This window comes from Sapajus apella, unplaced genomic scaffold, assembly GCF_009761245.1.
Source record: "Sapajus apella isolate SASKATOON/1434 unplaced genomic scaffold, GSC_monkey_1.0 scaffold96, whole genome shotgun sequence".
Taxonomy (NCBI): domain Eukaryota; kingdom Metazoa; phylum Chordata; class Mammalia; order Primates; family Cebidae; genus Sapajus; species Sapajus apella.
The window spans coordinates 5650218-5676813 of record NW_022437036.1 but is presented as its reverse complement, the minus strand read 5'-3'; the positions used below and the strand labels follow the sequence as shown (position 1 = coordinate 5676813).

At 43.3% G+C, this 26596-nt stretch overlaps 2 protein-coding genes across 3 annotated transcripts in view; both read left to right on the top strand.

The window, feature by feature from the left end:
- Positions 1 to 4709: 4709 nt before the first annotated feature.
- LOC116535796 (metallothionein-I, hippocampal-like) lies at positions 4710 to 5050 on the top strand. The gene has a single exon (XM_032257200.1). The coding sequence runs from the start codon at positions 4729 to 4731 to the stop codon at positions 4909 to 4911; it is 183 nt and encodes a 60-aa protein (XP_032113091.1). The 5' UTR covers positions 4710 to 4728; the 3' UTR covers positions 4912 to 5050.
- A 6425-nt stretch (positions 5051 to 11475) lies between these two features.
- VAPB (VAMP associated protein B and C) overlaps positions 11476 to 26596 on the top strand; it is a 53540-nt gene continuing 38419 nt past the window's right edge. Inside the window, exon 1 of one of the 2 annotated variants that reach the window (XM_032257193.1) lies at positions 11476 to 11871. In XM_032257193.1, the coding sequence (XP_032113084.1) occupies positions 11814 to 11871 (58 nt within the window). In that variant the 5' untranslated portion in view covers positions 11476 to 11813. The remainder of the gene's footprint in view (positions 11872 to 26596) is intronic. The other variant, XM_032257194.1, reaches the window with a different exon arrangement.

Here is a 26596-nt window from a genome sequence, read left to right as displayed (position 1 = left end):
CAAAAAAAAAAAAAAAAAAAAAGATAAATAGATAAATTCCATTAAAATCTGATTGCAAATTTTATTAAAAACCTGAAGGAATGAATGCATTGAAGAGAAAAAGAGAGTGATGAGTAAGTGAGTGAGGCCATGAAGGATCCGGGACTTGGACAGCCAGAGGTGGCAGTGTTTCCAAAGGAGGAAATGGGATGAAGAGGATGACAACGAAGTCACTCATTTCCTCAACACAGTTCAGCATTGTGTGTTCTGGTTGAGCAAAGGGTCTGAGTGCCAGACAGCAGCAATCACAGCTTGCCCTACAGAGAACACCAACATAGGAGGTTGGAAATTCAATTTTTAAAATTTTAAACAAGTTTTAATTTTAGAATAGCGGGTTTTTTTTTCTTTACTTAGAATACTTTTGGAGTTACATAAAAGCTACAAAGATAATAAAAAGTGTTTCCATATACACAACACCCAATTTCCCCTATTCTTAACATACGTTAGTGTGATACATTTGTCACGACTAATGAACCATTGTTAATATGATGAATATGTTATTGTTAACTCCATATTTCATGCAGATTTCCTTGCTTTTCCTCTAATGGCCTTTCTTTGTTTCTGGAGACCAACTTACATTTACTTGTCATGTCACCTTGGGCTCCTCTGAGCTGTGACAACTTCTGACACTTTCCTTGTTTTTAATGACCTTGCCCTCTAGAGGTACTAGCCAGGTGTTTTCTAGAATGTTCTTCAGTTTAAGATTTTCTGATGTTTTTCTTATGATTAGACTGGGGTGGTGGGCTTTGGGGGTGAAGACTGCAAAGGTGAAACACATGTCTCATCACATTATATCAAGAAAACCTACTATCAGCAGAACTTATCAATGATGATGCTGACATTGATCACATGGCTCACCAATGGCTTCCCACTATTGGGTCTTCACTATTAAAGTTACTTTTCCCTGCACTTTCATCCTGTACTCTTTGGAAGAAAGCCACTAAGTATAGCCCTCAGTTAAGGGGTGGAAGTTATGTTCCATGTCCTAGAGGGAGGATATATCTAACATCAATTATTTACAACTCTTCTACTCAGTTTATTATTCAGTCATTTATTTATGTCATTATAGACTCAAGGATATTTATTTTCTACTTTGATTTATTTATTTTTGTAGAGACAAAGTCTCTCTCCTTTTTTTTTTTATTATTATTTTCTTGGGGTCAGTAGCCATTTTTTCTTTTTTTTTTTTTGTTATGGAGTTTCACTCTGTCTCCCAGGCTGGAGTACAGTGGCATGATCTCAGCTCACTGCAACCTCCGCCTCCCGGGTTCAAGCGATTCTCCTACCTCCATCTCCCAAGAAGCTGGGATTACCGGCGTGCACCACCATGTCTGGCTAATTTTCTGTAGAATACAAAAAGGCCTGTCCAGGTTGAGAATACAACCTGGAGGTGTGTGCCACCATGCCTGGCTAATTTTTTGCCATGTTGGCCAGGCTGGTCTCAAACTTCTGATCTCAGGTGATCTGCCTGTCTCGGCCTCTCACAGTGCTGGGATTACAGGTGTGAGCCACTGCGCCCAGCCGAGACAAAGTCTTGTTATATTACCCAGGCTGGTTTTGAACTTCTGAGCTCAAGCGATCCTCCTGCCTTGACCTCTCAAAGTGTTGGGATTACAGGTGTGAGCCACTGTACCCAGACTATTTTCTACTTTGAGTTACAATCCAATACTATGTTGTTTATTTTTGTTCAAATTGTCACGGCTTTGGCAATCGGGAGCTCTTCCTGTTGGTGTCTCCAGTTGGTGACATGTTACCATAGTTTTATTTTTTTCAGCACTTCCTTACTTTCTACCCATTCAAGATATTCCAAGTACACCTCAAATATTCCCCACTCCAGGACAAGAATCATCCATATTTCCAAAAAGTCCTGGTTTCCATTTCTGGGGAAATGGTATGAGAAACTAACATCTGAGGCCTGGATGCAATGAAGTATTTTTAACATAAAAACTCTGGCGACTTCTGTTTCCGGCAACATGGAGGATTAGACATGCTGAGTGACCCTTTCCATCCAAACAACTCACATGCTGGATAAAACATTTTAAATGCATTGATGAGCCAGCACAAAGAGTGTTCTGAAGCCAATCAATCAGTGAAGGGAAGATTAAGCCCTTGGGGATAAGCTGAGTCCTGAAGCTGGTTTTTGTACTGGCGAACTGTGGAAGCCTGTGGAATCCTGTGAACAAGTGCTTTCATTTTCTCAGTACTTTGGGTTTTATAGGACAAAAGACAAAGCTCAGAGCCCACCCAAGTTGGGAAGTCTAGCAGGATCCTTCAGTGTACAATGAGCCCAAAACACTGCCCCAGCCCTAAAGGAAAAATGTCAGGTGGAGGCACTCAGCGAGGAGAAAAGGCCAATTCTTCTAAGAATCATGAGCACAGGGTCACCTTCCTAAAGGTTTATAGCCCAAATTCATACTACCTGGGTGGTCTAAAATCTTTTTTTTTTTTTTGAGACAAAATCTCGGTTTGTCACCCAGGCTGCAGTGTAGTGCAAGGTCTCAGCTCACTGCAACCTCCGTCTCCTGGATTCAAGCAATTCTCCTGCCTCAGCCACCAGAGTAGCTGGGATCACAGGCGTGTGCAACCATGCCTGGCTAATTTTTTGCATTTTTAGTAGAGACGGGGTTTCAACATGTTGGTCAGGCTAGTCTCAAACTCCTGACCTTGTGATCCGCCTGTCTCAGCCTTCCAAAGTGCTAGGATTACAGGTGTGAGCCACCGCACCCAGCCAGTCTAAAAATCTTAAACTGAGACCTGAAAGCCACCCTGGTCAGTGCCCACCCCCCACTTCTGCCTGGAATAAGACAAGGCAAAGGCAAATTCTTTGTGGAGGAGCCACCTTCAGCCCAGGTGTGGCTGACTGTATATTCTGCAGGTGGTTGCAATGATATTTCCTACACGATGTGTTCTCCTAGAAATTTGGCATACCCCACCAGGAGGCAGAGTTTCCATCCCCACCCTTTCAACCTGGACAGGCCTCTTGACTGCCTCAAAGGATAAAATGCAGTGAGCAAGTAACCCCACATGACTTCTGAGGCTAGGTTAGAAAAGGTGATACAGCCTCCATCTGGGACTCTTTCTCTTTCTCTCTCTCCCTCCCTCTCTCTGACACTAGCTTGCAAGCCCTGAGCTGCTGTGTAAAAAGTCCTGCTACCTGCAGCCTTGATCTGGAGAGACAGCACAGGGATAAAACATGTAAGTCATAGAGAAATGACCACAGAGTCCCAGGTGTTCCAGCCAGGCACCAGACCTGTGAGCATGCAAGCCTTTCGGTGATTCCCGCCTGGATAATGAAGAATTTGGCCTTACCCAGACAGATCTGGCCTTTGTCCCGGTGTTTTGGAAGTAATCTCTGGGTCCTCAGAATATTCTGAGTGATAGGAGTGTTCATTTGATAGCCAGTGTCATGCCAGATAACCATAACAATGTGATTTGGGGTGGGGGCTGGCCAGACAGCAAGGGGCTACCAAAGAGTAACAGCGTGGCTTAGGGTGCGGGCTCGGGATCATGGGATATCAGTTGACCTGGAGACTGAAATCAGTCATGTGAGTAATCAATCAATCATACCTACATAATAGCGCTTTAGTAAAAACTGTGGTTACTGAAGCTCAGGCAAGCCTCCATAGTAATACTCCATGCACTTCGTTACACACTGACACTAAGAGTCACACATACTGTATTAGTTTGTTTTCACGCTGTTAATAAAGACATACCTGGGACTGGGTAATTTATAAATGAAAGAGGTTTAATGGACTCACAGTTCTACATGGCTGGGGATGCCTCACAGTCCCAGATAGCTAGGGAGGTCTCACAGTCATGGCAGAAGATGAGGGAAGAACAAAGGCATGTCTTACATGGCAGCAGGCAAGAGAGCCTGTGCAGGGGAACTTCCCTTTGTAAAACCATCAGATCTCGTGAGACTTACTCACTATCATGAGGCCAGCACGGGAAAAACCCACTCCCAGGATTCAATTACCTCCCACCGGCTCCCTCCCACGACGCGTCGGGATTATTACAATTCAAGGTGAGATTTGGGTGGAAACACAGAGCCAAACCATATCACATCCTGACTCCGTGGGGGCGGATGACAGAAGCTCCACAGTTGGAGGCCTCTGCCCTGTGTTCTTCTTCCCTTGGCTGATTTGATCGGTACACTTTCCCTGTAATAAACCGTAACTGTGAGTACACCAGCTTTCAGTGAGTTCTGAGGGTCCTTCCAGTGAATTATCAAACTGGAGGGTGGTTTGAAGACACCAACAAACTTGCAGTCGGTTTCAGAGGGACAGTGACTTAGGAACTATGCCCTTTAACTTTGTAGCTGGCCCTAAACTTCCTGCACAGGCCCAGCTCCTGTTTTACTACAGCCACATGAGAGGCTCTGAGTGAGCAACACCAGCAGAGCCCAGTCAAGTCCCCCAAGTGTGAGTGGGAATCATTAAATCGTTGTTGATGTTTGGGCCACTAAGTTTTGGAGGTGACTGAAATGCTCGGCCTCCAAGAATTCTCACAGATAAGGCCAAAGTTTATAAAACAAATAAGCAAACAGGCCACGCTGAGCCAACGCCAGTGGAAACAATACCATCAGAACTGCACACACGTCAGGCACCGAACAGACTATAAAAATCACTGTGTCAGCATGCCTTCCACATGCCCCATGGTCTCACATCTCCAGCCTCACCGTGGCTCGAAATGGACCCCAACTGCTCCTGCGCCACTGGTGACTCCTGCTCATGCGCCAGCTCCTGCAACAGCAGCGTGCAAAGGACCTCATGCAAGAAGAGCTGCTGTTCCTGCCGCCCCGTGGGCTGTGCCAACCGTGCCCAGGGCTGCCTCTGCAAAGGGGCGTTGGAGAAGGGCAGCTGCTGTGCCTGATGTGGGGACAGTTCTGCTCCCAGATGTAAGCAAGCCAACCTGCAAACACCTGAGGTTTTTTTAATACAGCCCTGAGCCATTTGCTGCATTTCTTTTTCTATTAAACATGTGAATGACAATAAAACCATTTTGACTTGAATCTTAAAAAAAAAATCAGTGTGTTTACTACGTTTAAAGAAATGAAAGAGGGACTGGTAGCTATGAAGCTGCTGTCTCTCAGCTCCAAATTAACCCTCTACAGCCTGCTCTGACCTACGGGGGCCGAGTCTCTGGACACGTCATTTCTCCTCAGTCAGTGGATTTTCTCTCAGGCTCCACTGGGAGCGGCACTCAAGGAAAACTTGGAATCAGATGAGAGGAGAAGGGGCCAGTCTTTCCTGTCCTGCTCTTGTTCCTGACAGGGTGGCTTCAGCAGTGACCTTTCACCTGAAGGCAGTAGTTGTTCCACTCTCCACTTTGTTTTGACAGTCCCAGAAGCAGCCTCAGTGTGTCCCCTTGAAGGCCCCAGCCCTGGCCAGCCAGTGCTCCCTCCTCAGGAGTCTGTGGCCACCTCCATGAAGCCCTCCCTCTAAGTTCCTGGGGTCCCGTAACCTCAGCATCTTCCCTATGTCCCCTCAACCCGAGGAATATAGTTGTTTCCTGCAGTAACTACCCTGCGATCCCTCAGTGTCTTTCTCTTTTGGCTTTGATGGTTCTCCATTACCTATTTAACCATTTCCTTATACTAAATTATCTTGGTGAGAACCACTGGTGTAATTTCTGCTTTCCTTGCTGGACCTTGACGGACACAGCACTTGGTACCAAGAGTGGTCCCAGGAAACAGACCCTTGAAGAAGGGATTTGGGGATTGGATTGGCCACATCCTCATGCTTAAATGCAGTGCCAATGAAATACGGAATACAAGTGTAGGGATGCTGAATACCAGCTAGTGAGAGCCAGTCATACTTGCCTCTTTTCAACTCTGCGTTCAGTGACAAACCCTTGGCAGCCTAAAATCAGTCATGGTGGAGTGTTTATACCACAGAAGTCTGCAAAGCCTGGGTAGGCATGGTGGCTCACAGCTGTAATCCCAGCATGTTGGGAAGCTGAGAGTTCAAGGTTATAGTGCGCTATGATTGTATCACTGCACTCTGTCCTGGGCGACAGAGTGTGACCCTGTCGCAAAAAAAATAAAACCAACCAACCAAACAAACAAACAAGCAAAAAAAAAAAGAAAGAAAAGGAAATAAAAGGAATCTTCAAAAACGATAGATATTATTTCCTCCTGAGAGAGCCAGTTTACCATACACCAGTGATTACAAGTAATCAATGGCTCGTACTGACATCACTACTAATACCATATGATTGTGATAACGTTCCCACTGAAGTAAGTGTATGAGGAGCCACGGGACTGCCACACTTACAGGGTAGTGATGACTTCCAGACCATGGGTTGAGATAGCTGTTTCTGAGTTCACTGGAGCTATTATGGAAAGGAAAGGACACGCTCTGATCTCTAAACTCTCAGCTTAACTCACAGAGAACCAGAGATGGTCTACAGAGCCCTAAAATAATCCTTTATTTCTTGTAGTTGTAGTTTTCTTTTTTTTTTTTTTTGAGACCAAGTTTCGCTCTTGCTGCCCAGGCTAGCGTGCATTGGCACAATCTTGGCTCTCTGCAACCTCTGCCTCCCAAGTAGCTGGGATTAAAGGCATGTGCCACTATGCCCAGCTAATTTTGTGTTTTGAGTAGAGACAGGTTTTCTCCAGATTGGTCAGGCTGGTCTTGAACTCCCAACCTTAAGTGATACACCTGCCTCAGCCTCCCACAGTGCTGGGATTACAGGCGTGAGCCACCGTGTGCTCAGCCTAGTTGTAGATTTTTGACCTTGCTGAAAATTATACTCCAGCTTTAATTGGGTGGGCTGCAGGATTATAACATAAAAGAATTCATGCATTTAGCAGAACCCCAAGCAGTGTGTTCAGCTGTATACTTTGTGTGGCTGAGAAATGACCAAGAGCACAGAGGTACACGGGTCCCTGGGCAGTGGATGATCAGGGACGGAGAGAGCAGATGTGGATGTCTGGTGAGGAGGTCTGGGAGGAGGTGGTGGATACAGTACCTCTTCGGATGGGTGTGAAGACAATGGTGTCTCATGTGAATGCCCACCCAAGGGCATCTACTGCAGCAGCCACTCTACTGATCGAGTGGACAAGCTGGCACGTTCTGTAGATGACAGTAAGCCTTTCCTATAGCTGTGCTATTGCTTGCTCAGTGAGCTTATTTACACAGCGGCCACAGTGATAGGAACATGGGCTTCCCCTTACCAAAGTGAGCTGGCAGAAGAAACCAACTCTAAAGCTCCCATGGCACCATTCCCTTGGGGAGGGCAGAGGAGCTTGGAACCAGTGTTAAAAACCTATAAATGCGGCCAGGAGCAATGACTTATGCCTTTAGTCTCAGTACTTTGGGAGGCCGAGGCGAGCGGATTGTATAAACTCAGGAGCTCAACACCAGCCTGGGCAATATAGTGAAACCCCATCTCTACAAAACATGCAAACATTAGCCGGGTGTGGTGGCGTGCCTGTAGTCTCAGCTACTCGGGAGGCTGAGGTGGGAGGATGGCTTGAGCCCAGGAGATAGAGGCTGCAGTGAGCCAGTATTACAGCACTGCACTCCAGCCTGGGTGACAGAGGGAGGCCCTGTCTCAAAGAAAAAAAAGGAAAAAACACAACCTGTAAGTATAACTACTTGGATATGTAAAAGAACACAATAGAACTTATAGACTTAATAAACAAAGTGATAAACTCCTGAAAAAGCTTTATCAGCAGCCTAAGAGATAATTAGTGACTGGTAGAAATTTCTGAAGAAATATCCAGAATGGGCCAGGCGTGGTGGCTTATGCCTGTAATCCAAGCACTTTGGAGGCCAAGGCAAGCAGATCACCTGAGGTTGGGAGTTCAAGACCAGCCTGACCAACACGGTGAAATCCCATTTAAAAAAAATAAAAAATAAAAAAATAAAAGAAATATCCAGAACGTGGAACATAAAGATGACACATTAAGATATGACAGAGAGGTTAAGAGACATGAAGAAGGGTATGAGACTTCTCTCTTTCTCTTTCACAATCCACAGTAATAAGTGTATTTTACTTGTGACTCACTCTACAATATGTGTGTGTTAATAAATACAACTAAAACAAAAGTTTCATGACATAACACAATACACTCCAATATATTCTATTCTCTTTCTTTCTCTACACTGGTAAGCATCTACTACATTGATTTTATAAGTTACTGTTAGAAAACAACCTATAGCCTGAAAAATATTAGCTGAATAACTACTGATCAAACTACAAGATGTAAAGGGTGAGAGAATGAGGTTAAAATAACATTTATCCTTTTTTTTTTTTCCCTTTTTTTGGGAAAGGATCTTACTCTGTCACCCCAGGATGGAGTGCAGTGGTATAATCATAGCTGACTGCAGCCTTGACCTCCCGGGCTCAAGTCATCCTCCCACCTCAGCCTTCTGAGTAACTGGGACTACAGGCATGCACCACCATGTGTGGATATATATATATATACGTATTTTTTGCATTTTTTGTAGAGATGGGTTTCACCCCATCTTTCCCACCCATGTTGCCCAAGCTAGTCTTGAACCCCTGTATTCAAGCGTTCTGCCCGCCTTGGCCTCCCAAAGAGCTGGGACTACAGGCATGAACCACTATACCCATCTGTGACAACATTTAAAAGAGATATTGTCACATATGATACAACATGGATGAAACTTGGGGACTTTATGCTAGGCGAAATAAGCCAGTCACAAAAGGACAAATATTGTATGATTCTATTTACACGAAGTACCTAGACTAGTCAAATTCATAGAGGTAGAACACAGAATGGTGGTGGCCAGGGGCTTCGGAGAGGGAGCATGAGGAATTACTGTTTAAGGGTCACAGAGTTCTAGTTTTGCAGGATGAAAGGAGTCCTAGAGATGAATGATGGTGATGGTTGAACAACAGTAGGAATGTTCTTAATACCAATATACTTAAAAACGATAGATAGTAAATTTTACGTTATGCGTATCTTACCACAATAAAAAAGTAAAATTAAATTGAAAAAAAGGTATTGTCTGAGAGTTTTCAAGAATAATGAAAGACACAAATCATCAAATTCAGAAAGCCCAAAGAATTCAAGGCAGGATAAATAAATAGATACAGCATGAGCCAGGTGTGGTGACTAACGCCTGTAATCCCAGCACTTTGGGAGGCTGAGGCGGGTGGATCACCTGAGATCAGGAGTTTGAGATGAGCCTGGCCAACATGGCGAAACCCTGTCTCTATTAAAAACACAAAAATTAGCCGGGCATGGTGGTGTGTGCCTGTAATCCCAGCTACTTGGGAGGCCGAGGTAGGAGAATCGCTTGAACATGGGAGGCGGAGGTTGCAGTGAGTTGACATGGCGCCACAGCACTCCAGACTGGGGGACAGAACAAGACTCCATCTCAGAAAAAAAAAAAAAAAGATACAGCATGGTAAAACTGCAGAACATGAGAAGAGAGGGAAAAGATCAATACACCTATGAAGGAATGATTTAAGATTGTCACTGGACTCCTGCGGAATGAGGGGGAGCAGGCAAACAGTGGGTAGCATTGTCACTGTGCTGAGAGAGGACAGCTTTCATTCCAGCAAGCTAGCCAAAACATCTTTCAAGAACACGGGCAAGGCCAGGTGCAGTGGCTCATGCCTGTAATCCTAGCACTTTGGAGGCTGAGGCAGGGGGATTACTTGAGCCCAGGAGTTGGAGACCAGCCTGGGCAACATAGTGAGACCTTTACAGAAGATAAAAAAATTAGCCAGGTGTGGTGGTGCACGCCTGTAGTCCCAGCTACACGGGAGTCTGAGGTGGAAGGACTGCTTCAGTCTGGGTGATGTAGGCTGCAGTGAGACGTGATCATGCCACTGCACTCCAGCCTGGGCAACAGAGCAAGGCCTCATCTCTAAAAAAAAAAAAAAAAAAACCCCAAAGATAAAAAATAAAAAGAACAAAGGCAAAAATGAATGCACTTGCAGATGATCAGAAACTGAGAGGGTTTGCACCAACAAAACTTCAAAAAGTAAAATTTAAAGGATTTACTTCAGGCAAAAGGAGAGTGATCCTATTTGTGAAAGCTGAGATGCAAGAAAAAAGATGAAGAAAAATGGTAACTGTACGGCTGAATCTAAACTAATGTTGACTGTATAAAGCAATTTAGTAATGTCTCCTTGGGTTATAATGGAAAAGATTAAACAACATACACTACATTAAGGCATATAATTTAGGGGATGCATGATTAAAGTACTCCAAAGTTCTTATATTTTAAGGAAACAGGGTAAAGACATTTTTAAAAATATTTAAAGATATTGGAGTTTCACAAGATAAGGACGCATGTCCAAAATTTTGAAGTAACCACTAAAACATTAGAAATACAGTATATAGGTGAAGAAAATCAGGACGAGAATAAAAACAAGCCCTAGAGAAGCAAGAAAGGAAAGAAAAAAAAATAGGCAGGACAAATAGAAATAACAAAATAAGATGGTAGAAATAATTCCAGATATATTAGTAAATATAATAAATGTAAATGGACTAAATGCTCCATGTAAAATACAAAGATTATTCTTTTAAGAAATCTTTTTGTCATGACACATTTCGAGTATACAGAAAAGTGGGAGGAACAGTACAAGAAAACCATACGCCTGTGAAGTAGTCAGCCATTGTTAGCAATTTGCCATGTTTGTTTCACCTCTATAGGTATGTATAGGAGACTATTAAGAACACCTATTTTACTTCCACAGCATACATAATAATAATGAAATACAATTTAAATGGTAATCCTGATGTAGAGCGTCCACTTTTATGTCAGGCAGATCTGGATTTCCCAGCAATTTTTAATTATTTAACTTACTTGTGTGGTTACGTATTCAACAGATGTCTCTTCACTAGGCTATTGTAAGAGGGTTGGAATCAGGTTAGCTTTTCTGATCATTGTATTTCTAAATATTTGTTGCATAAACAAATCGAATTTATTAGTAAATAATTCAGCACAGTGCCAGTTGCATAGTAAACATTTAATGTAGAGTAGCTTGTATTTATTGTACTTACTGTTGTTATTGAAAGCATTCAGCGGAGTGGCACAACATAAAAAGGTAATAAGTGGTTAATTATTAATATAATTATTAAATAATTATTATTTACAAGATGTCACAGTACCTGGCACATATCACTCACTCATAAACATCATGTTTATACTAAGTATTTTCACTATTATTCAAAGTCTCTAACAGTGCCTGGCACTACATAAGCAAGAGAAAAGTGGAAGTTTATTCTTACTAGTTGTTATTATTGAATAAAGCATTTAACACGAGACTAGCCCCCATTGGTCCCTTAATAGTTTTCGCCGTGGCTGTCATCATAGCTGGACTACAGACCCCGCCTCCTGAGCTGCGCGAAGCCCCGCCCCTTGCTTCTTCACAGTCCTGCCCCTGTGGCTCCTGCCGCGCCTGCGCACTGTCCCGGGAGGGGCTCCACGCGCGCAGCTTTCGACCCCGCCCCTAGAGCCGGCAGCGCAGGGCGCAGCTTCCCGCCGCCCGAGCGGGCCAGCCCGCTGCGTGCGTGCGTGTGTACGTCTCTGCGTGCGTGCGTGCGGGCGTGCGTGCGTGCCGTCAGCTCGCCGGGCACCGCGGCCTCGCCCTCGCCCTCCGCCCCTGCGCCTGCACCGCGTAGGCTGACCCCCCCGCTCCGCGCGCGCACCCTGTCGGCGACCCCTCCCGTGCCCCGACTGGCCCCCGCCTTTTTGTAAAACTAAAAGCGGGCGCAGCATTAACGCTTCCCTCCCCGGTGACCTCTCAGAGGTCTCCCCGCCAAAGGTGCTCCGCCGCTGAGGAACATGGCGAAGGTGGAGCAGGTCCTGAGCCTCGAGCCGCAGCACGAGCTCAAATTCCGAGGTAAGCCCCGGAGGCCGCCACCTTCTGGCCCACGGCCCCCGCCCCAGTGCTGAAGGGACTGAGTCGGGCGCGGCGGGTGACGTCGGCCCTCGTCCCCACCCTGACGGCGCTGTCGCGGGGGGCGGCGGGGCCCGGCCGGGCCTTGGCGCTCGCGGCGCGCCCCAGATCTGCCTGGAGCTGCCGCGACCTGAGACGGCCGAGAGGACTGGTGCCAGAGCCGGGGCTTGCGCCGCCTCCCCGACCCTCAGCTTCCCGGGACCTGCCTTCGAGGCACTTGTCACATTGCCTTGTAACTTACTGACAAGTTTGTGGTCTTCTGTAGTGTGAGCCTCCGCCGCTGCCGTTGCCTGGAAGGTTCTTCCCGTGCTCTGTGACAGTGTGGACCTCAGGGCTTAGCTGAGATGTCACCTGCTCAGAGAGGCCTGCGGTGACCAGCCAGTCCACCGTACACACCTGCTGTCGTTCCCCATTCCATCACCCAGTTTCGTGGTCAGCACGGCACTTCTCATGCCCAGAATCACTGTTTCAACACTAGAAAGGAAACTCCATGAGGACAGGCTCTTGTCAGTTCGCCACTGTTTACCTAGCACACATTAGATGCTTAGTAAATACCTGTTGAGCCAACAAATGAACTTCCTCAGGACTTCCGATGGGATCGAACCCACTTTACTTTCACTGCCTCCCTCATGCTGTCTCCTGGGTGCTGCTGAGGGAGGCTGCCGGGGTGCTGGGATCCTTTTTCTTACCAGAGCTGCCTGGAGCAACACCTGCGTTAGTGGGAAGCCGCGACCTTGGTTTCTCCCAGACACTGTTACTTTTGTCATTTGTGCCTTTATGTTTTCTATGTTGTTGTTTTTGGTTTTTTTTCCTACCTTCACCAGGACCACGAGGCAAAATGTTTTTGTCTGACTTGCTCATTCCTTCTTTTTTGTGTGTATCCAGTAATGTGGAAGGCACTGGGGAGGTAGGTGATGGATGAACAAGACAGACAAGGCCTCTACTCTAGTAGAACTTACCTTCCGACGAGGGCAGAAAAACCAGCACACAAAATCATTGCAGATAGTGCTAAGTGCTGTGTAGGAAATGGAAAAGTCTGACTCCATGAAAGTGTATTTTAGATCGGAAGTTAAGGTTACCACTGTATCGCTAGCACTGGGCTCACAGTAGATGCTCAATTGGTAGTTATGAATGAGTGAATGGCCGGAGACTCTCCAGTTTCTATGTCCTGTTGAGAAGTAGTGTAGGGTAACTTACCCAAAGTTAGCCAGTTGGCAAATGGTGCATTTGAACCCCGATGTCAGAGTTCACGCTCTTAACCATTATGCTATCTGATCTCTGGGAAATACTCCAGAACTGTGGCTGTTACTTTGCCTTCCATGTGAGCAATGTGAAATAACTCTGAATTTATAGAGAACCAAAGGTTTTCCAACTGACATGAAAAAAACAACCCCACAAAAACCTGGATCATAATTCCTGGATAGTACTTGAGCTTTCGTGATGTTCTCCTGGCTTTCTGGAGAAGCCAGACTGGACAGCAAGTCCAGGTAGCTAAAGTGAATGTGGTGAGCCATGGTTTCCACTTGAGTTGTCTGAAGTTCTGGCTTCTCCGGTGAATTGGGGTGTTCATTCACTTAGTCCAGAAACATTCAGTGAATACCTGATCTGTGTGTCAGATACCAGGAGAAGCCAAGTCATATCAGTTGTACTCTCCCATTTTCCCCTCAACATCCTCCCAGTACTTTAGGGAATGGGGGCAGATAAGAATAACAGCCAGGACAGGTCAATGATGTAGGATAATCAGGAGTACTCTGGGAGCATTGAGGTCAGCTTCTGAAAGAGGTGTCATTTGAGCTCAGTTAAAAAGGTGAAGTAGAAAAAGGCTCAAAGAAGGAAAGGGTGGGGGAACGTTTCAGGCCGAGGAAATTGCATGCACAGGGGCACAAACACTTGACTGGGCTCCTTTGGGATGCCACTAGTAGTTCTTTTTTTTTTTTTTTGAGATAGAGGTCTCACTCTCACCCAAGCTGCAGCCTCTGCCTCCCAGGTTCAAGTGTGATTCTCCTGCCTCAGCCTCTTGAGTCTGGGATTACATACAGGCCTGTGCCACCACACCTGGCTAAATTTTGTATTTTTAGTAGAGACTGGGTTTCACCATGTTGGCCAGGCTGGTCTCGACCTCCGGACCTCAAGTGATCTGCCCTCCTTGGCCTCCCAAAGTGCTGGGATTACAGGCATGAGCCATCGTGCCTGGCCACCACTAGTAGTTCTGAATGACAGCAACAAAGAACATTTTTTGTGGTTGCCTGGTAAGATGGGAGACAAGGCTGGTAAGTAGACAAGAGTCAGATCTTCTCAGTCCCTTTATGCAAAGATGCAGCCAGTATCCAAGTTACAATTATGTTGATTCTTCTTGAGCAGTTCTTCCTTGCATTAACTCCCTGAAACCCCAAATCCTAGTACAAACTCTGTTGTCTAATAGGATATTAGGGAAAGAGGCATTCATTTGGAGAAAATTCAAGATTTTGTTCTTTTACTAAAAGATGTGTGACCTTAGGCCACTTCACTCTTAAAAGCCTGGGGTTAGTCCTTGGTCAATGGGGATAATGCTCATGTCCACCTTGCCTCCTGTAGAAAGTGTTTAAAAGAAATAACATGGCTGTTAGTGGCTTTGTAAGTGCATAGTACTATACAGAGATTTGTAGTTGTATTTAGACAACCACTTAACCACTTAAGTGGTTTCATTACTTCTTTACCTGAAAGGTGTAGCAGAGAAGAGTGATTGCTCTGGCCCTGGGTTGGCCAGAGTCACTGGATATTTTGCCCGGGAAAGTGGTTCAAGAGAAGTGGTACCAAATTGTTGAAGGCCACTGGCTCATAATGTTAGAAGAGACATCTGTGAGTGTTCATAAATGCCATCATGAGGTGTTCTGTTTAAGCTGAATGCTACGACAATACAATCAATAGAAACTCAATACCCTGACTTAGAGATAGTTCGTTTCAGGATGAGAACTGCCACATTTAACTGGTTTCTTCCAGCTTACTCAGGATGATGATGCTGATTTCTGGTAGTTCACCTAGATGAACCTCTGAGCTAACTTAAGAAGGTAATAACTAAAATGCCCATTCAAAGGAAAAAATTATCTTTTAAATGCAGCCTAAGATGATCTCATGGTATTGTATATTGTCAGAGTCTTTAATCTTGGGAATTTTGTGTGGTATTTTAAATTTAAGGAGGTTTCAGAAGAAAAAGAGAACGCAAATTTATATGACCTTATGCAGCTTTATAGGAAGTACTGTGCTGCATCGTAACTATCAAAAGGAGAAAGTCTGGTGGCTTCCCGAAAGAAGCATGACACAGGAGGATTTACCTAGACTTAAGGTTGATTTTCATGAAATAGTTCTGGGTAGTGAACATTACGCTGTTTCAGACTAGGGGTATCTTTCTGAGAGAGTAAATGTTTTGTTTTTTGGCAGAGACTTGCTCTGTCACCCAGGCTGGAGGGCAGTGGTGCCATCATAGCTCACTGTGGCCTCAAACTCCTGGGCTCAAGTGATCTTCCTGCTTCAGCCTCCCAAGTAGCTAGGACTACAAGTGCCACCATTCCTGGCTAATTTTTAGATTTTTTTGTAGAGGTGAAGTCTTGCCATGTTGCCCAGGCTGGTCTTGAATTCCTGGCCTCAAGCAATCCTTCCGCCTCAGCCTCCCAAAGTACTGGGATTATAGGCATGAGCCACTGCACTCAGCCTAAGTATGTGTTTTCTTTTGTATTTCTTTTTGTCTTTTTCACTAAGTCATAGGAGTTTTTTAAAATCGTCACTCTTTCTGTTGATCTCAGTTTTTCCAAGGCCTAATTCTTTACTTGCCATCTCCTCGTTCTGAGATCCCACTTGTTGTCCAGCTCAAAAAGAGCTTTCCAAATGAGTTACTTTCAAGGCATTTGATATACATCTCTTTTTCTTTCTCTTCTCCCTCCTTTTCCATGAGAGTCCATCTGTGGTAAATAGTATGTCTTATATATTTTTTGGTCGTTGTTGAAGACTCTAGATCCTTCTTTATATCCTAGCCAATTCCCCTACCAATGATACTGTCACATGGAAATGGTCTGTTGAACATCCATCCTCACTAAGTTGAGGTTTAAAGTTACTGTGGACGCATTTACTTTTGCTTTATTCCTTGACTGAACCAATGGCCTTCAAGAAGCCTTAGATAGTCCCGCCGTTAGTGAGTAGGGATATCAGGTAGGAGGATACCAATGAATTAGTGTAGTTGAGTACCACTTTTGGGAGAAAATAGAAACTTAGACACTCTAAATGGTCATTTTAGGATGCTGTTTTTGTTTGTTGTTTGTTTTTTGTGTAGGAAAAGCTGGCTTAGAATCTTGAGTTCAGCCCTTCAAGTTGATGTGTAATTTAAGATTGTATAGGAAATTAAAAAATCTCAGACCCTGTGGATGTAGTTCATTCCCTGCAGTAATTATCTTTCAGATGCTAAGTACAATGTTAATTCTTTAGCTTTAACATAGTGCTGATTTTCTTTTTTTTTTTTTTTTTTTTTTTTTTTTTGGAGACGGAGTTTTGCTCTTATTACCCAGGCTGGAGTGCAATGGCGCGATCTCGGCTCACCACAACCTCCGCCTCCTGGGTTCAGGCAATTCTCCTGCCTCAGCCTCCTGAGTAGCTGGGATTACAGGCACGCACCACCATGCCCAGCTAATTTTTTGTAGTTTTAGTAGAGACGGGGTTTCACCGTGTTGACCAGGATGGTCTCGATCTGTTGACCTCGTGATCCACCCGCCTCGGCCTCCCAAAGTGCTGGGATTACAGGCGTGAGCCACCGCGCCCGGCAGCGCTGATTTTCTTAACATTTCATGATCACGTAGAGCAGACTGTGTTTTATGGCACAACAAATCTCAGCCATGTGCTGAAGATTCTTCATGGTAGTGGTTTAGATCTATCCTGAATTATCTTTATTTAGTTTTTAAGTAACTTGCTTATCAAAAATGGCATTAAACTTACTAAACTTGAGTCAAACTTAAATCTTCATAGATAGTACCATTTACTTCTGATATCTTGTTCCTGGGAGAAGAATGTGGACTAGAAGTTAACTTTCTTTTATTCACCTATTCACTCCCTTTTCTTCATAGTTAATTCCTTAGGGGAGAAAATGTATAGTTTTGACCATATGCTTATATTTGTAAAGCAATGATGTTTTCTTACTGTGAGGGGTTGTAAGTAATTATGAAGATCACAGTTATCTTCGTAATTACCTGGGAGCTTTTCATCCAAGTGTGGATTTATTAAAATAATTAGTTTGAATTGATGCTTATTAAAAAGCTGGACTCTTAAACATTAACACTATCTTTTATTTATTAGAATTGTATGCATGTTTCCTTCAGATGCTGCAAGCAAAATACTGAGAACTTTGACCCTGCGTTATTAAGTAGTTGAAAATTAGGGGAGGAGTCAAGGGAGTATATTATATTGGTTATCACTCAAATACTACCCCTAGGCTTGATTTGTAGAATGAAAACTTGAATTTTTACATAAATAATTATCTCCAAGAGTGTCTCATATATCCCCCTTTTTTTGAAAAATTTGTTGTCTAAAGGATGACCATGATTTGGGACAAATGAGCACAGCTTTCAATGAGATGACAAGAAAAATGAACGCAAAGAGTGCTGAGTTTCATTAGTCAAGACAAGGTTGTCGTGGAATGTCTTTAATAAAATAAAAACCTTTTGTCCAGTTACTTTGCACTGAGAATTGTGTTAAAAACAAAGTTGCGTTATGGTTTCCAGACTTGCTTCCTTGTTTTTTCTATCATTTTAAGCCCCTTTCAGGCTGTTATCAGCATGACATATCCAGGATTGTTTTGGCCTTGCTCAGTGGGTGTATGCATTCTTTGAAGATTTTACCCGATGGACCTGGGCAACTGGCTTTACACAAGGAAGAGTTGTTTAAAGAGCTTTGTTATGGAAACAGTTACTAAATTTGACAGTCATTTGAGGATTATGTAAAAAACAAACATCCCAGTGTGGTAAAGTAATATCTCTAGAATGTTTTTCAAAATGTAAAGTGCATCCTTTTAACAAGCTTTTGATGTCTACAAACAATGTCTTATGGTGCTCTAGGGTTTTTATCCCCTTGTATAGGGGTTTTGGGCTGGGAAAGCAGTTGAGAAAATGGCAAAGTCCTATGAGAAAACCTTGGAATGCTTTGTTTTAATAACTTTTTAAAAATTAATTGCGCACAACTGTAAAGATATAGAAATGCTTTCTTGGAGTTTTCCTTTATCCTTTCCGAAGGGCTAATGTCGACCTTTGGATAGCATGTTAGAATTTTTATCTGTGTCAAGTGATCTCTTTGTACTGAGGATTGTGTTAAAAACAAAGCTTTTGGTTTGTGTGTGTGCCTATCTTGTGTTGCCGGTGGGGCACATTCTACTGATACCTGTAATGTGTTTGAATTACTACACTGTTGGCATTTCAGTAGGCTCCTTCAGCCTTTGCCCATCTGGGAAGTGGGGGCTAGGGCAATAAATGTTTTGGGGGTAGATTGAGACCGCAGTTTTTTTCGTCTTTTAGCTTGTGCTTTAAGACAGTGGGAGGTACCCCTAGACCATTTACCTAGATTTGAATTACTTCCTTGTGATGCGATTTAGAGCTCTTAATTCCTTGGGTTGTCTTGAAAGGCTGAAGGGTGCTCAGAGAATAGAGGGGAATTGAAAATGGAACCTAAGGACCTGAGAGTGGTCATATTTGTGAGTGGTGAAATGCCCCCCAACACCCCATTGGGTTGGGTCTGGAGTTAAAAGCAGTGGCTGACATACCTTTTGTGATATGAGTGTAAAGAGAAGGTAAAGAAAGAGCAAACATTTCCAGAGGATAAATGCTTTGATTCCAGAAGACAGGCCACACAGTTTAGGAACTAAGAGGTGCTTTTCTGTATTTGTCTTACGGTTTAATCTGTGTCACAATTCTATGAAATGACTTATTGCTAGATAACTTTCCCCTGGTTGAGGCTGCAATAGTAAATGGCGGCACAGGCCAACCCTTGTACTTTCCCTTATACCACTATCAGCTCATTAGAGTTAACTTACAAAGGGGTTCATTCTTGAGAGAGGGAGGCAGAGAATTAAAAACTATTAATGAAGTATTAATAGCTGTCAGGACAATTTCTGAAGAACGTTAATTCATTAAGAGTTATTCTCTGTGAAATTTTTAGGGGGTTTCTTTCCATACTTTAAAAAAATTCAGACAGATGACTCCAAAGCATGCTTTGATTTATCTTGTGGATATTCACTTTTATATCAGATTCCGGTGGTTTCATGATTCTAAATATTTAGAAAGCGTTAACTTGTGAGTAATTTGTCATTCTGCTATTTAGTCTTTGGAAGGCAGGGCAAAGCTTGTGTGTGGTAGAGATTTCATAGGCTTGCAGGTTTGTAGAGTGGGAATTCAAGAAGTTGTAAAGGGCATTTATTAAGATAGGAATGTCTAAAATGATCTTTAGCAGTGCCCTCTTAAACTGTATAAGTAGTGCTACAAAGCCTTTAGTTCTGCATGCTCCTGACCAGCCATTGCCTTGGACAGAGAAACAAATAAGGGTGAGTTAATAAACTAGAGACTTCTCTCAACTGTTGAAAGAGGTAAACTTAAGGTGATTAAAAAGTGCTGTTTTACTGTGAATGATGTATACTTTGGGAAATCATTGTTCTCCAAGACGGTGATATACCAGGCATATGAATTGGATCAGAAAGGATTTAGAAATGTGTGGATGAAATGATCTCGCACAGATGCTCCTCAACTTACAGTGGAGTTATATCCTCATAAACCCATTGTCAGATGAAAATATATTAAGTTGAAAACATTAAATACACCTTAACATACCCAGCCTCATAGTTTTATCTGCCTTAAACATGCTCAGAACCCTTACGTTAGCCTCCAGTTAGACAAAGTCATCTAACACAAAGCGTATTTTATGATAAAGTATTGAATATCTCATGTACTGCATTACTAGCCTGGGAAAAGATCAAAATTCAAAATATGTCAAAATTGTGATGGTTTTACACCATTTAAAATCGAAAAAAAATCTCAAATTAGTCAGGGATTGCCTGTACATAATAGATGATTGTCCGAATTAGAGATATTTTCGGTTTCTGCCCTTCACACATCCTTTTCGATCATGCAAATTAAAATTGGTTTAATTTTCTTTATAGACAGATGACTCCTTCTGGGGGAATTGAACGTTACTTTGATTGAGATTTGGTTCTATTATCACATACTGAAAGCTCCCTGTGGGCCAGGCACTGGGTTGCATTGGGGACGTGGGAGAAAGGCCTACCCCTCAAGGTTTCAATCCTCTAGGTATTGGGGGACAAGGAGGGAAAATGGGGAAAAGATATTTATGGTCTGTCCCTGTGGGGAGCTTAGAAGAAGCTGTGTTAATTCTGCTTTGGGTGTTCAGTCTCACAGGGAAGGTGGCATTTGAGATATGTGACTTGGTGAGCTTACACTGTCTGCTTACCATTTTTCTAAGTGCTCATTTATTTATTTCACTCTCTGGAAGGTATCATTTATTTAATTCTTAATGCAAGCCTAGGAAGTGGGTACAGTTACGATCCCGAAGTTATTAACCCAAGTTATGAACCTGACTGAGGGTTGGAACTGGGATTTGAACCAAGATGTCTGATTGCAAAGGCCTTTTTTTTTTTTTGGTTATCATTATGCTGGCTGTGTGACTGCCCTTGGCTTTCTTATTTATTATGTTAGGAAGATGAGATGAGGAGTGCGAATTGAGAGGAGGAGTGAGAATAGAGAAAGAGGCTTGAAAGAGAAATGAGATGGAAAAATAAAGGAAAAGGCAGGGCACAGTGGCTCATACCTGTAATCCCAGCACTTTGGGAGCTGAAGTGGGTGGATCACCTGAGGCCAACAGTTCGGGACAAGCCTGACCAACATAGTAAAACCCCATCTCTACTAAAAATACAAAATTAGCTGGGCATGGTGGCGCATGCCTGTAATCCCAGCTACTTGGGAGGCTGAGGCAGGAGAATCGCTTGAACTGGGGAGGTGGGGGTTGCAGTGAGCCAAGATCGTGTCATTGCAGTTCAGCCTAGGAAACAAGAGCGAAACTCCATCTCAAATAAATAAATAAATAAATAATAAAGGAAAGGTGCCTTATTATAATTGTAGTCTAGTAATTGTCTTGTTGGCACTCTTACTTAAAGCGCAGTTGCTCTGGAATGTTGGAATGACTGTCACTGACTTTTAATCTTTTGCTGGCTACGGTGGCTCACGCCTGTAATCTCAGCTTTGGGAGGCCAGTGCAGGTGGATTGCTTGAGCTCAGAAGTTTGAGACCAGCCTGGTCAATATGGTGAAACCCCTCTCTACTAAAAATACAAAACTTAGCTGGGCTTGGTGGTGTATGCCTGTAATCCCAGCTACTCGGGAGGCTGAGGCATGAGAATCACCTGAACCCAGGAGGGCAGAGGTTGTAGTGAGCTGTAATTGCGTCACCACACTCCAGCCTATGCTGAGAGTTGAGACCCTGTCTAAAAAAAAAAAAAAAAAAAAAAATCAAATCCTTCTACAAATTTTGTTTCCCCTAAGAACTTCCATCTTAACTCGATCAATTATTGTGAGCTATTTCTTTATTAGTATTGAAAATTCTATGCTAATACTATCAACTGTACCTTGCCTTCCACCACCCCCATTCTCGACTCCAAGTCTTTCATGTCCTCGATACCTATCATACAAACTATGCATTTCTGGGTTAACTGGGTACTATTCTAGTCTTTTAGTTCCATCACTCAGCATTTACAATATAGTAGGAAAAGGGAAAAAATGGAGTGGAATGCACTCGAGAAGTCAGTGTTATGACCATCTCCATTTTAGAGATGAGAGGTCTTTGCAGAAGGCCTTTGCGGAGAGGACTTTGCAGAATGTAAATTTGTACCCAGGTCTTCCAGCCTCCCAAGCCTGTGTGCTTTGCTTTACAGAGGGAGTCTGTGGTTTCTAGCCTTGCTGTCACTTAGAGGCACTTAGCTAACCTTAGCTTTGGTTTCCTCCTCTGTCATGTGAGGAGGCTTGAACTCACTACCTCTACCAGTACTTTGGACCTATGGGCTCCTGAATATTTAATTAATGAAACCTCTTGTTCCTGTTTGAAAGCTCACTACTTCTATTAAGCTTTCCTGAGTATTCTTGGAGATAATCTGATCCAGTTTTTTCTGCGTCACCTCTTATTGTACGAATTGTATGTCATTTTCATGTTTTGTTTTATTCTTTGTGTGCTTCATTTACTTACAGCTTGGTCTCCCCTGCTAGAATGTAAGCTCCTATAGGTTTTTGTTTTAATATTGCTGAGTGGTGACTAATAGATTAGCTTCTATTCTTATCGTTTTCTTTTCCTAGTACACCAAAGAAGGGATAGAATCCTGGACTTCGTCATCTTTTCAGTTTTGCTATGATTATTTGAAATAGAAGCATACACAATAATAAAGAGAAATATGCTGAAAAACCAAAGGTTTGTCCCTGTGGAGGCTTATTTGAATTCTCATTCTGTTGGTTGAATTGATTTGTTGGCATATAAATATATCCTGATGGACTCCTCTGAAAATCTAAATTTGTGCTTTCGACCTTTGTAAAGTCAGGCAGTGCTTTACTAATTGGATGAAGGAGAGCCATGGCTTACTCTTGAGAGAATATGCAGATGCACACAATCAAAACTTTTCCTGTAATTTGTGGGCAGGAAGATCCCATTTTAGTGCATAGTTCACCTCTAACCTCACTCAGAGAAAGATAAAAGGTGGAAGAAACATGAGCAGCCATCTAGTGAAGTCCAGAGAACACTTGGTTGGCTCATTTGGGTCTTTTTATTTATTATTATTTTTTAAATGAATGCTTTCGTTGCCTTTCTCTTTCAAAGCAAGATTCTTTCTTTACATACCTAGCACTCACTGAGAATAGTGCTTGACCATTAGTCATCTTTGTTAAACATCTGAGTATTGTCTCTTCCACCTTTTTTTTTTTTTTTGAGACAGAGTTTCACTCTTGTTACCCAGGCTGGAGTGCAATGGCGCGATCTCGGCTCACCGCAACCTCCGCCTCCTGGGTTCAGGCAATTCTCCTGCCTCAGCCTCCTGAGTAGCTGGGATTACAGGCACGCGCCACCATGCCCAGCTAATTTTTTGTATTTTTAGTAGAGACGGGGTTTCACCATGTTGACCAGGATGGTCTCGATCTCTTGACCTCGTGATCCACCCGCCTCGGCCTCCCAAAGTGCTGGGATTACAGGCTTGAGCCACCGCGCCCGGCCTCTTCCACCTTTAAAGAAGAAAAACTGTGTTGTCAGTCCTTTTTGCCCTATCTAGTTACTCCTTTCACTCTCTTTCTTATGGTAAGCTTCTGGAAAGCATAGTTTCCTGTCTTTTTTTCTTTCTGTGCATTCCTAGTCACTGCCCAGGAGCTCAATCATTGCTTCATCACTCCATCTCCTGTTGCATGTTCACTCTTCACCATATGTGTGCTCTCCCTACCATCTGACCCCTGTTATCATCCTGCTCATTGACACTCTTCTCTTGACCTCCCTAGTTGCTCTCTCTGCTTTTCTTCTGCCCATGTGGCCGATTCTGCCTACTCATCACGGAGTCCTGTTAGTAATGCTCAGGGTTACAGGTTCACCTTCTCTCCCTCACCTTCCTCTGTTTCTCTCAAATTTGCTCTGTCCCTATCTTCCCTTCTGCCCTTTTTGTAGCTGTTTTACCAGTACCCTTAGCTTCTAACATCACTTATGTATGAACCCAGGCTTGACCCAAGCCCATATAAAAGGCCACAGGCACTTTAAATACAGTTTGACCCAAGCTGAACTCCATACTACCTTTACTTTTTTTCCTCCAAACCTCCCCTTCTTACTGTCTCATTGAATGGTACCTACATTCATGCATTTGACCAACTCAGAGAGCCTGTGAATCAATTTTGTCCCTTCCTCCCCATTCGTCTGTGGTGGCTGCCCCATTTTCTCCCACAACTGTAATAGCCTCTTAACTGGTCTTCCTGTCTGAGTCCTCTCTTTCCACCCTGATGTGGCTTTCAAAGATGCAAATCTGAGCATATCTCTTGCTTGCTTACAATCATTAAATGTCTCCCTGTTGCCAAAAATTAAGTTTAAATTCTCTAACAAAACCTGGAAAATGATTTATACTTGATGCACTCCCCACATTGCCCTGCCCATCTTTCCAGCAGCGTCTTTCCTCATGTTTGTGTTCCAGCCTTTTAGTTCTCCTTGGCCATGAGGCTTTGGCATACTCTGTATCATGACTTACCTTGTGTGTAGTCATAAAGTAACAGCATTTAGCTGTTTCCACCACTAAAAATTGGTTGATTCCTTTTCCTCTTGTTTGTTTCCCTACTTTCCACTGCTTACCTTGGAGGCTCAGCAGGGGCTTCACTTCTTCAAGGTCACTTTGCTGACATTCTTCACTCACATTGTGCCTGTTCCTTTGGCTCCCACACTTGTCACAGCATGTTGTTATTGGCTACGTGATACGTTACTTTTCCCTCTTGTAGAAACCTCCTCTTCTCTTTTAGAGGGCCAGGACTACCTCTTAGGTGTGTGTTCTTTACCCCATTTCTTTCCCATCACTTCACAGCATTTCACATCATTAGCCTATTACTGCTGTCTCACATTTCTCTTGTACTTGATTCCTTCCTTGTGCTGACAAACATGCTTAAGTTGCCCCTTCCTAAAAATAAACCTTGTTTTCTAGATCTTCCCCACTTAAGCAAATGCCCAGTCTTCGATCACAGCTAATTTTGGGGAAGCAGTGAATAACAGTTTCTGATATCTTCACCCTTCTTTCTTTCAGACCTCAGCCCTCCATTGTAATCCTTCTTAGTTCCCCAGGTTTTTCTCTGTGATACTTGTCTTTGACTTTTCTGATGAACTGTTCACCTCTTTTTCATCTCTTTTACTGGATATTGATGTTTCTCAGGTTCTGGCTTTAGTCTTCTCAATTTAACAATTCTCATTGTTAATATTGTCTCATTAATAATGCCTTTGTCTTCCATTTCTGCACAGAAAACTTGCAAATCTGTATCTCCAAGCAGATCTTTTGATCTGTCAGCCTGCTGGACACCCCTGTCTATCTGGTTGTCATGAGAACACCTCAGACTCAGCATGTTCCACGCTGTATTTACAGTTTACCCTCTTATCCTTGCTGACTGTGGCTTCTGGATATTGGGAATAGCCCTTGCACCAACTTGGCAAGCTGGAAATCCTGAACTTGTCTTTCACTCCCCCTTTTCCATAACCTTTCACAGCTATTCAGTCCATTTAAATCAGCAGCATCTTCTGTGCCCTTTTGCTTCTTTGTATTCTGCTGTCGTATCCTCTGTATAGGTCCTTTCCTTTCCAGACTAGTGTAGTAGCACTGTGTCTCAACATTCTATCTCTAATTTGTCTACCTGCTTCCCTTACCCTTCAAACTCTCCTTTATACAGTTTCCAGAGATATTTTTCTAAAAATTGAAATTTGATGTCGTTTCTTGGTTTAAAACATTCATTTGCTCTCTGGATCTTGCGGACAGGTTCATGCACAAAATTCTTAGGCTAACAGCAAAGCTGTTCGAAGTCAGACCACACTGCGTCTTTCTAGCCTCAGCTTCATTTACCTCGCTCGTACCACTTCCTCTTCAGCCATGTGATGCGCCCAAAAGACCCTTACAAGGCTTTATCACACTGTACTTTCACCCAAGCCTTCGACAGCTCAAAGCGTACTTTGTGTTACCTGCTTTTCAGACTCCAGGGCTTGCCTCAGTGATCAGTTCCCTGTGCCGCTCACCCTCCCCTTTTGATAGGGTGCTCTATAGATTACCTTTCATACAGTGTTCAATGCAGTGAGAGGCAGTATACTGATCAGCAGTTAAGAGTGTGAACCCTAGATCTGTCATCTGAAAGTCATGTGTCCTTCAATGATGGAATTAACCTCTCTGTGCCTCAGATTCCTCCTTTTGGGTTATGTTAGGAAGATGAAAATTAACACATGTAAAGTGCTTAGAGTAGATCTGGCGCTGTTAAATATGAGCTAATGTCATATTTGATAATTTTTTAAAAAGGTAAAATCGTTATGGAGTCTCAGTCTCGGAGATTCTGATTCATTAATTCTGGATGGGCCCCAAGATTGTCCTGTGTGTTCTGGGTGGGAGCCACAGTGCCCTGTTTCTCTCTCCAGCTTGAGAGCCTAGCACAACACCTGGACCATTGTCTTCATCAGTTACTTATTGAGTACCTGTAGCATGCCAGTCATTGTTCTGGATACTTGAGAGGCTGAGATCAGAAACTTTTACCCTGTGGAGCTCTTCTTCTAGTGGGGAAGATGTGCATTAAATAAAAACAAAATTATATATGATGTGTTCATGTAGTAGGTGATAAATGGGGGAAAAAAACTAAAAACAATGAAAGATAAGAGGATTCAATTTTAAGTAGGGTGATTAGGGAAGGTCACTTTACTGAGACGGCGATATTCGAACTGAGACCTATATAAAATGAGTATGTGAACCGTGGAGACATTTGGGAAGAGCATTACAGACTGATGGAAGGGCAAGTGCGAGGTGGTGATGAGCTTGGTGTGTTCAAGGAGTAGCAAGGTCATTACTTTTGCACCAGGGTGAAAGAGGGGCCTGCTAGGAGATGAGCTGAAAGAAGAGGGCAGGAGCCTTGCTG